At 35.8% G+C, this 11496-nt stretch overlaps 1 protein-coding gene across 4 annotated transcripts; it reads right to left on the minus strand.

Annotated features, from left to right (window-relative positions):
• Window positions 1-614: 614 nt before the first annotated feature.
• LOC102589082 (phospholipase D delta-like) lies at window positions 615-10467 on the minus strand. Of its 4 annotated transcripts, none has more exons than XM_015306330.1 (10): window positions 9516-10467; window positions 9283-9399; window positions 8872-9066; window positions 8319-8582; window positions 8160-8228; window positions 7886-8033; window positions 2206-2354; window positions 1783-1924; window positions 1339-1553; window positions 615-960 (listed from the first exon to the last, which is right to left on the minus strand). In XM_015306330.1, exons 1-10 carry the CDS (start codon window positions 10422-10424, stop codon window positions 667-669), a joined length of 2502 nt encoding a protein of 833 aa, XP_015161816.1. In that variant the 5' UTR covers window positions 10425-10467; the 3' UTR covers window positions 615-666. The 4 variants fall into 4 exon arrangements, with proteins under 4 accessions (XP_015161816.1, XP_015161815.1, XP_006341816.1 ...); XM_015306329.1 differs by having other exon boundaries at window positions 1765-1924; XM_006341754.1 differs by having other exon boundaries at window positions 1339-1536; window positions 1757-1924.
• Window positions 10468-11496: the final 1029 nt, after the last annotated feature.

Below are 11496 nucleotides of genomic sequence, written 5' to 3' on the forward strand. Positions count from 1 at the left end.
TCACTTTTTATTTTTCACAATGCTTAAGAAATCATAAACAAGAAGATTATTTTACTAATTCACCCCTAAAAACCTTCTTGGAAATTTTACAAACAAATGTGAACACTGTCGAAAAAATTAATTGCAAGAGTAATATAAAAATAATAATTAATGCTTTCTTGATTTAGTTAGACGGACAACTAATATGAGATAACTATTTTTATTATAATGATCAACTAATATGGAATGGATGGAGTAGTATAATTGATAGGATGATGTTCCTAATGGTAAAAGAAGAGCTTAATATTACATCAACTCTACAAAGTTTTAGAAGGATTTGTCAACATTTTCTTAACACCTAGCATGCACATTGTACAAATTTGTAGGAAACAAAAGAAACATTATATTTTATGGAAACATTTTGTGCTGTTTAAGAAAGAAGTAAATTTGTACAAATTTGTACATAAAGTTTCTGATAAACAATCTCTTCATATTAATCATTCAACCAAAATTAATAGATAACTTCAATGACTTGTATTTGAAGTTCTCTTATATATCTTCCTTGCTTAGCTTCTATTGTAAAAAGTCCAAAAGCATAATGCATTATTTCTATTTTTGTTTTTAGGCATCCGGTATCCGAATCTCACTGGCCTGACTAAGCACAACACATTTGATAATGTGTGCGTGTTAAGTGGTAAGAGCATCAGGAAGATTTGTGGGTGCCCCTAGAATCTTACCACCCACATCAGGGAAGCATTCAAAGCCAGGCAGATTTGTGACTTCTCCATTTTTGCTAACCTGAATTGGATATTGCATCAAGTGCCCTTTCATCTTCTTGTACTCATCTCCTGAAAATGCATTCCAGTTGTATCTAGCCATCTCATTTACGCGTCTAACACATTCCACGGTCTGAGGCTCCATGAATGTGTTCTCCACTGATCCAAGATGCTCAGACCACAGAGACATCCGATAACCATACACCTGGAATATGTTTCCATTCACTTTGTGGTTATAGTCCTAAAATTTCACTTATAAGTGCAATTTAACTTGCCTTTGTTTTGCAGTTACTAATTTCACTCATTATGTTATTGCCTCTAGTTATCTTTTAAATGGCATGATAGCATAATTTGTTTCATACTGGTAAGTGTATAGAAATTAACTCATGCTCATATATATGAAGCTCTCGTTTCTCATTAGCCCCTTAACATGCTCAGTTACTATACTTAAAAACAATTAATTCGACTAGTTTAGTCATCCAACTAGTGTACTACATGCTATTAGTTCAAAATACTTATCAACTATAGCGTTCTTCGGATGTGTATGGTATTTGTAGTGAAAGAAATAAATTGTATCCCAAACCTGGCCATTTGGATGGCGATCCTTTCTTGCCCATGTGTAATTTGGTTGATAAGCTCCCATAGCAATTTCTGTGTCCCTTGAACCACTCAAAGATCTTTGATTGATATTTGCGGAACCCATCAAGACATATTCATCATCTACTATCATTCCTTTTGAGTGTACATAGATCATAAATCTCCCAAACTTTTGAGCCAATCCCTGTAAAGTCAGGTGTACTAAAATGTTACAATTTCTTACCTTCTCAAACGCTCCGGTTCAATGGTAGAAACTGCTAATTTACAAGGTCATTGTTGACCTCAAGATCCCAAGGATCATAGCAAATAAATAAGAGACATTGTTATTGTTCTATACTTACTACAAGGATGCGACATTTATTATCGATATATTAATAGTCCATGTAATTTAAGCATAACTGTACCAGTAAACGGTCCTGGTTATGTGCACTAGTTTTCTGATTTACAGGCTTTACTTCACGTTTCCCTAGGCAGTAGAAGTTCAAGTAATCCTGAGGATGAAAATACTGAGAAAGGCCTGCCTTTTCAAGAGCCTCTGCCACAACTTTGTACATCATAGACATTGTTTGGCTCTGTAATCATTGCAATTCCAGAATAACAATTTTATTAGATAAAAATCAGAATTGATGAGGCATTATGATTTATGTACTATCAGTTCGGCATGACCATTAGACAACCAAGGTAGAGCTTTGAGCTAAAAAACATTTCATGTAATACTGTCTCTTTGTAGCTTTTTATCCATGAATCAACTTTCATACCTAAATATGAATATCAGTAGGTAACGTAAATTGTCGATATGCAAACTAGAGGAGGAAATTTTTTCATAAAACAAATAAGTATAGTTCATTCAAACCTGCCAGAAGAGAATTTCTTGCACTGCTTTACTGGTTGGGACACCTTCAGGCCACATTGGAACCACAATGTATGCTGCAAAAGGTTCATTTGCTGCGATTTTTCTTGCAATTTTCAGAGCAATTTCCATAGGGACTAGATTATTAGCTCCTGTTAGAAAGATATAGTACCGAATGTTATATATTGCATTTAAGTAAGCTATGAAATTCATTTTTTCTTGTTAAATATTCTAAAATGTTCATTTATTTGCAACTTAACTATGGATTGTATTTGAAAATTTGAATCTATTGTTAAAAGCTCTTAGTTTGTAGTTGGCTTTTGGAACTCCTGCTCATCATTTGTATAGCATTTTGGAAATATTTCTGCCTCATTATCGTACATATCATCAAATGTCTACGTCTGTTATACTTGTAAAAGACCTCTACATGCAAAGACTTCTCCAGTATGTCACTAATCTCCTTTATTCGAGAACTCGTCATGCACATGCTCATGCATTTGTCATACTTGTGCCAATTTTTGAGTGCTAGGGGCACCAGTTTAAGTATGTACAGATGTATATCAGCTTCCTTATCTTGCTTCATTAGATATTGCTTTCCTTAAAAATTATGCATTGCATTTTCATTTACAGAACATAAGAATTTCCTCACCACATGTCTTACATAACATTGGATGCGTATACAAGTATGAGTTTTGACAAGACATCCTTAAATACGCAGAAGTACCTAAAACTTGTTAGTCAAGTTAGAACTTCCCTTCAACATTTATTTCTTTCCACTTATACTTCAAAGCTACAAGTTTTCTGTTAATTTGTTGACAAACTCTTACCTTTCTTCTAACAGTCAATAGACAATCCCAAACTAGCTGGAATCGGCAATGTGAAGCCTTTATATACATTCTGCTCCAAATCCCCTTGGTTCTATACCCAAAAAACTTTATTTCAAGGAAAATTATGTGTTTTTCTAAAACTAGTGGTTCTTTAAATCTCACATTTATCCCCTACACGGACATATAATACCTTTTTTCGTTACTAGTATATAACAAACTCTTGTCATGCTTGTGAACAACCTAGTTTGAAAAAGAATATGACAGATTTATATTGCCGGCTCGGCTCTATCAATATAATTTTTCTGTTACATAATGAATGTAGACAACTTTGGGTGTAGTGTACATAGCAACAAATATGTAGGGATAAGATAGAATATATTTTGATTCTTTTCTTATTTAGTTTCCTTAATTAGAGCTCATTGTATCTGTATATATGCATCTTACATAATGGAATAATACACAAGTTATTCTCCACACCTTGTCTTCTACGTGGTATCAGAGTCATGGTAGATCTGTTTGCCGGTGTTAATTGGAATATTCACCGGAGGCACTTTGGGGCATTTGCAAGTTGTGATTAAGTGGTCACCTTCTACCTAGGGTGGATTGTCTTCCCAGATTAGCAAAATAAATTTAAAAATATACAATTTTTTTGTGGTCAGCGAGGAAGAGACGGAGTCTCATGCATCGGTAATAGATTTTCCAGCAATTTGCTGAGGTGGCACGTGTGGGTCTGATTTTCCAACAATCCGGAAATTGGATCTGATTTCGTTTTGGGCACAGTCGCGACATTTCTTACCAGGACCTGATAGTATCTGTTTCGGTAATCTCGATTTGTGAAAGCTTTGACGGTCCCAAATTCTTCCTAGGTTCTTTAATTTCAATCAGTTTATTTTCTCTGTTATTAGGCTGCTTGATAACATTCTTGGGGAAGCTTCTGTTTTATCGTTAAGAGTTCGGTGTCAGATTTGTTCTCCTTTTCAACTCGTCAATCTTGTTTGCACATTGAATTTATCAAGTGGGTGGTAGTGTGCTTTCAAATTTCATTTTTAAGCTAAGTGATTGTTCTTTGACCTCTGGGATTAATCTGCTGGTTATTAACTTCTGGTGGTCCAACTTTATTTATTTAAAGATATTGTTATTTTACCACGTAATATCATTTAGTTGGAAAATGACTCAAGCAGTTAATCTTGATCTTGTCATTACATCTGGTCAATTATCTGGTCAAACAATTTTGGTTTTAATGGAGGAGTTTGATAAGTTCTTGCAATATCAGAAATCAGTAACTGAATCTATTTCAGTTACTATCCTTTCTGAGTCAAGTAAAACTTGTCTTGTCTCCTCTTAAATAAGCGGGTTATTGATTCGGGTGCCATTGATCATATGACAGGAAATTCTAAAATATTTTCTACCTTTCAATCACATAAAACATGTTATCCTGTTAAGGTAGCTGATGGTTCAACTTGTAATATTGTCGGATCTGGGACGGTTAAGACAACCTCTTCCATTACTCTGTCATCTATATTGAGTTTACCGAACCCTTAATTTGATATCTTTCAGTAGACTTACTAAAGACCTCAATTGTTATATCTCATTCTTTCCAAATCATTGTATGTTTTGTGATCTTACAACAAATCAAGTTATTGGTACAGAACATATAGATGATGTTCTCTACATCCTTGATGAATATGAACCTCAATTGGTTGCACGTTTTGGTATCGTGTCTCCATTTGAAGCATATTGTCAATTGGGATATCCTTCTTTACCTTTGTTGAAAAAGGTTTGTCCTTAGCTTCAGAACATTTCTTCATTGGAATGTGAGCCATGTCGATTTACAAAACATCATTGCAGCTCAGTAGGTCCAAGGGTTAGTAAGTTGGCTGAGTCCGCTTTTGAGTTAGTTCACTTTGATGTTTGGGGACCATGTCTGGTTGTCTCCAAAACTGGGCACAACTATTTTGTCACTGTTGTGGATGATTTCTCTTGAATGACTTGGTTTTATTTTATGAAGGGTCGTTGAAGTGTTCACTCATTTTTGTGCCTTCTATGCTGAAATCAAAACTCAATTCAATGCTTATGTACGTATTTTGAGAAGTAACAATGCCAAAGAATACATGTTAGAATTGTTTCAGTCATACATGAGAAAACATGGTAATCTTCATCAGCCTTCATGTGTCGATACGCCTTCTCAAAACGGAGTTGCTGAGAGGAAGAATAAACATCTACTTGAGACAGCTCGGGCACTTTTGTTTCAAATAAAAGTTCCTAAACAGTTTTGGGCAGCTGTGGTTTCTACAACTTGTTTTCTAATCAATCATATGCCATCTAGTGTGGTAATATCCCCTACAGTGTTCTTTTTCCAAACAAGTCAATATTTCCAATTGAATCTAAGGTGTTTGGAAGCACATGTTATTTTGAGATGTTCGATCATCTGTTACAAAGTTGGATCCCAAAGCACTAAAGTGTGTTTTTCTAGGCTATTCTCATCTCTAGAAAGGTTATCTATATTATTCTACTGAATTTGGAAGATATTTGGTATCTAATGATGTGGTGTTTTCAGAGACTACAACATTCTTCAATGCACCTCTTAATTCTACAAGTGAGGGGAGGAAGATGAATGGTTAGTCTATCAAGTTACCCGTGTTTCGACGGTACCACCAAATGATAGTGTTCATCCATCTTTCGGTCCTTCTATTGAGCACTAATCATGTACTGTGCTTCATTACCTGCTCCATCTATGATAGCCAGGCTGCCAATTACTCAAGTTTACTTAAGGAGTCAAGAGAATAATGATTCATGTCCTTTAGATCTTCCTCCACCTCATCCTCGGGAAACTCTTGACCTTTCTATTGCTCTTTGCAAAGATACAAGGACTTGCAAATCCATATATTTTATTGTTGATTTCGTTTCCTATGATCACTTATCCTCTTCATCTAGATCTTTGATTGCTTCCCTAGACTCCATCTTTGTACCCAAAATAGTGAAGGAGGCTTTGAATCATCCTGGATGGTCTAATGCGATGCTTGAGGAAATACATGCCTTAGAGGAAAATCACACATGGAATTTGGTGGATCTACCTAACGGAAAGAAACTAGTGGGATGTAAGTGGGTATTGACAGTTAAAGTGAATCTAGATGGTTGAGTGGCAAGACTTAAGGCCAGACTTGTGGCTAAAGGTTATGTTCATACTTATGGGGTGGATTATTCAAACACCTTTTCTCGTGTGGCCAAACTTACTCCTGTTCGCTTGTTCATTTCTCTAGCTTCTTCAGAGAATTGGCATATACATCAGTTAGTTATCAAATATGCATTTCTTCATGGTGATCTTCAAGAGGAAGTGTATATGGAGCAACCACCCGATTTTGTTGCCCAGGGGGAGTGTTGAAAAATCTGTCATATGAAAAAGTCTTTGTATGGTTTGAAATAGAGTCACCGATCTTGGTTTGGCAAGTTAAGTGAGGTAGTTCAGGATTTTGGGCTGAAAATGAGCAAATGTGATCGCTCAGTCTTCTATCGGCAATCAACAATTGGCATTATCCTCCTTGTTGTATATGTTGATGACATTGTCATCACAAGAAGTGATTATTTTGGGATCTCTTCCCTCAAAATCTTTCCTGCACACTAGGTTACAAAGGACTTGGTCCAGTTGAAGTACTTTTTGGGAGTAGAAGTGAATAGAAGCAAGAAGGGAAATTTTCTATCTTCGAGAAAGTATATTCTTGACCTGCTTCCAGACACTGGAATGTTGGCAGCCAAAACTTGTAGTACTCCAATGGTTCCTAATGTTCATTTTAGGAAAGATAATGACGATCATTTTGATGATCTAGAGAGACACAGAAGGTTAGTTGGAAAGTTAAACTACCTTACTGTGACTCGTCCATATATTGCTTTTGCAGTAAGTGTTGTTAGTCAGTTCATGTATGCACCTATGATCAAACACTAGACAGCTTTGGAACAGATTCTATGTTACTTGAAAGGAGTGCTTGGACTTGGCATATTATATAGCAATCACAATCATAATCGTATCGAGTGATTTGCAAATGTCGATTGGGTTGGATCCAAAATTGATAGAAGATCTACTACATGCTATTGTGTCTTTGTTGGAGGGAACTTGGTATCATGGAGGAGTGAGAAGCAAAGTGTTGTATCTCGATCCAGTGCAGAATCTCAATATAGAGCTATGACACAGCCTACGTGTGAAATTATGTGGATACATCATCTTTTAACTGAAATTGGGTTAAAGTATCATATACCAACAAAACTCTGGTGTGATAATTAAGTTGCTCTCCATATTACCTCGAATCCAGTGTATCATGAAAGAACTAAACATATTGATGTTAACTGACATTTTATTCATGAGAAGATTCAGGAAAGCCTAATTTCCACCGGCTATGTGAAGACAGGAGAGCAACTAGCTGATTTGTTCACAAAAGCATTGAATGGGACTCGAGTTGATTACCTTTGTAACAAGCTGGGCATGACTAACATTTATGCTCCACCTTGAGGTGGGGGTGTTACATAATGAATGTAGACACCTTTGGGTGTAGTGTACATAGCAACAAATATGTAGGGATATGTAGAATATATTTCGATTCTTTCCTTATGTAGTTTCGTTAATTAGAGCATATTGTATCTGTATATATGCATCTTACATAATGGAATAACACACAAGTTATTATCCACACCTTGTCTTCTACACACCTTAATGCAACTTAAACATTCAGCTGTCTATATGCATGATTAAGCTTGTTGTAATCACTAGCAAAAGTAGAAATGAGAAAGGGGTCTAAGTTAGACTAGCTATCAGCTAGAATTTTTAATGAGCAATAGTTGAAATTGAGTTGAGAACACTTGCATACCTGCATTGCGGTATGATGGCCAGCTATAAGAAGATCCAAGAAAATACTGATTCTCGACGTATACAAAGTGCTGGGCAGATCGAATTGCTTTCACATAAGCCAAATGTATGCTTCTTTCTATCTTCAAGTTTTTTCCACTGACAAGATTCTGCAAATGGAAACATGTTCAACTTTCACTTTCTGACTTGATTTTGCACACAGCATCTACCAGCCAGAACTATCTGAAACTAGGAATATACAGAACTCAGGTTTCCAAAATGTTTAGTTATTATACCTGTGCCTCTGCTTCCTTAATGTCTTTTGGAAATCCTTTTACTGATCCTGAATCAATTGATCTAAATACCTGGAAAGAGTGCGCACAAGAAATGGTTACAGCGAACTTTTAATGATTGACAGAGAAGCAACATCATAAAATAAGAAATATGTCTAATACCTGCACATTCCAACTCTCAGGATCTTGTTCATTTGTGACACGGACCGCAAGGTCACCATCTGGCCCGGCGGAAGGCATACGAATTGCTGCTATTCGATCTAACTTAAGCAATGTATCAGACCCTTGTTTGACTTTTCTTAGTTTGAGCCATTTCATAGCCTTGTTAAATCTTTGCTCAAAGTTTGTTAAAACATCATAAGCAGCAGGTCCATCAATTTTACAGTGTAGATCATGCCATGGTTCTCTTGGGCCACCTGAAGTAGTCTGTATATATGTAAGAGATACAATGATACATCTACCATACCAGAAGGGTATATGAAAGAAAAGATAATTCAATATCCAGACAAGAACGTAAAAAATACTGTGTTTCTCGATGATGGTAGTAAAAATATAAGAACCTTAAACATTGAACCCATAGAATTTAAATCCTAGATCCACCTACTGTTCCTTGTAAACTATTTCATATAGAAACATTTTAGGTTTCTGAAGTACTCTGATGTCTTGAATAAAACTTCATCACAGAAACTTCAAGATATCCAAATTAATAGCTTACTGTGAATGTAGGATTATGAACATCATTTCCAAAGACAGTATCGAGATCGCTAAACAATCTATGCTCAGGAGTATCATAGCGGCCGTCACATAGATCCAGGCCACCAACAAAAGCAGTGATTTTCCGTTCATTCTGAGGTGCTGCTGTGTCAACAAGCACACATTTCTGATGATGTGTAAAAAGGTTTCCAACAATCTGCAGAATCAAGTGATCCTTTGATTAACCAATGAAATCAAGTGATCCTTTGATCAACAGATCCCCTTGGCTGAATTATGCTAGAAGATAGTAAAACTACTTGCTTGTTCAAACTTTACAACTTTTTCAAATATTAAATAATCATGCAATTAGAATTCATCTGGCATATATGTTCCCCTCTACTTTCCCCTAAGAATTTTAAAAAAAAGTATAAACCTGTCTCTTGAGAATACTAAGCTTACTGCTGGCGGAACGAGGACAAAGCACACAGTGTACACTTGAGTGTTTAAAAAACTTTCTGGTCTCTTCGTCGTGAGTCTGCATTACACCTTCCTGCATTCGAGCTCATAAGACAATTAGACCAATATTATGATGCTTACCAAATAGCGACTGCGAAAGGATTGTCATTAGAAATCCCATTAACAGTTTTGTATAGTCCATTATATTACCGTTTTGAGGAAGAGATCATCATTTGAAGTTTTATCATCCCAAATGAGCAAAATCACACGAACTCCTTCTTGCGACTTGTACTTGAGCAAATCTCCTAGTGTTCTTTCCCCTGCCGAAGGCAACGGCCTTGTAGGTTCTCTTACTAGCCGTATAGGATGATATACAGACCAACCAACAACATATATTAGATACTTAGCCTCCAGCATGGCATGACATATATCTTCCCAGCATTTGTTATGACTAAAAACCTTCCCATCATCTAGCAAAATTTTTGGAAGTGTTGCATCAGGCACATGAGCATCCTGATAAAGAGTAACATTTCCACCTCTTCGTAGTGGAAAATAGGTATGAGGTACTCCTACACTATTCGCATCACGTCCAACACCATTTCTATATAAAGGATTCTCCGCAACTGGCTTGTATTGGATTGACAGATGCAATTGAGCACCAGTTTTCAGAGGATCCCCGGAATGTCCAAGAATGGGGAACCAACTACTTATTTCTTTACCTGCAAGAATTTTATCAGCTGGTATCTCCACCTTTCCAATCAGTTCAGCTCCTACCCCATCATTATCCTTGACAAAAAACTCAACTTTGTCAACAGTGTGAGCAACTGGTATACGAACATGCTCATTCCATGATGGGTTTTCATCATTGCGAATCACTGTTGTTCGAGCTACTTTTGCCCCACCTATAACAACAGACACATAAGGGTCACTAGTATCTATTATTTTACGAGTTCCTGATTTCCCTGGATCCTTGTTCTTAACCTTTCGCGTAGATCCAAATGGGCTAAACTTTGAACAGCATGCCATGTCCATGTTTGGAAGTGACTTGGCTTCTATAATCTGCACATCCAGTTCTCCATGCAGGAGTACTGCACCATCCATACAAGGTTTTCCAGCCATACAATTCCCTGATTTTGCAGCTAATTAATTACAGAATGCCTTATTTTCCTCCACGAATCATAACCAACTACGATCATAGTTTTGCCAAAAATGGCAACCGCGATAACGGAAGGGCTTGTTACCTCACGTGATAGATCATTCAATTATCCCAAACAAAGGAAGTCCCTTTCATTATTCTTGCAAGTTTTATACCAAATACATGTCTTTAATTTGCCTGGCAGGACATAAATATTGTCAATATATTATGCAACTTAAATTGCTGTTCAACATGATGGAACTAATCCCAACTGAAAAAAAGAAAACAAGAAAGTGAACATAGATATACTACTAATAAATTGCAACCATTTATTATTCATGAATTATTTCTTTGCTGGATCTAGTTTCGTTACATCAATTAACAACCATAAATTTCTTATTTCAACAAAATCTGTTAATTCTTTAAAATGAAACATGCAAGAAAAGACACAATTGTTGGTGTAATTTTCATCTGTAATATTTATTATATTTGTGGTGTATATTACAGCAACAACAACTTATTAAGAAATTTAAGTATATATAAGACACGATCATGAATATATATATTAATTATTCATTTGCTTGAGAGATGTGTTTATGCCTTAATTACCTGAAGAATGAGATTCAGAGGTTAAAAGAAATAATTGAAGGATCCAATGACACATTTTTGAGTTTTTGTTTGTTTGATTAAAGAGATGTATGTAGTCGGCCCCATATTTGGCGGCAAATGCAAAATACTTATCGTTGGGGTTTGTTTATCAAAGGCTATTTATACGCTATGCCCTTCTTTTTGTATTAGTATTACCCCTTTTATTATCTGCCTTTATTCTTCATCCAGAAAAAATATCCAATAGAATTATTGAAGTTGAAACAAAAAAGAGTGCAAAGAAGTTTCCACACAATTGGAGCACGTTGAGCTTCATTGATTAAATAAACCGATTTTATTTGGGTTTGATTTGGTTTGGTTTTAGATTTTTAAAAATCGATAACATTTGGGCTGGTAAGGGTTTTGTTCGAAAAAACCGAAGAAATAACCGAACCGAACTAATTAACTATA

The sequence above is a fragment of the Solanum tuberosum genome, unplaced genomic scaffold, assembly GCF_000226075.1.
Source record: "Solanum tuberosum cultivar DM 1-3 516 R44 unplaced genomic scaffold, SolTub_3.0 scf00028, whole genome shotgun sequence".
Lineage (NCBI taxonomy): Eukaryota > Viridiplantae > Streptophyta > Magnoliopsida > Solanales > Solanaceae > Solanum > Solanum tuberosum.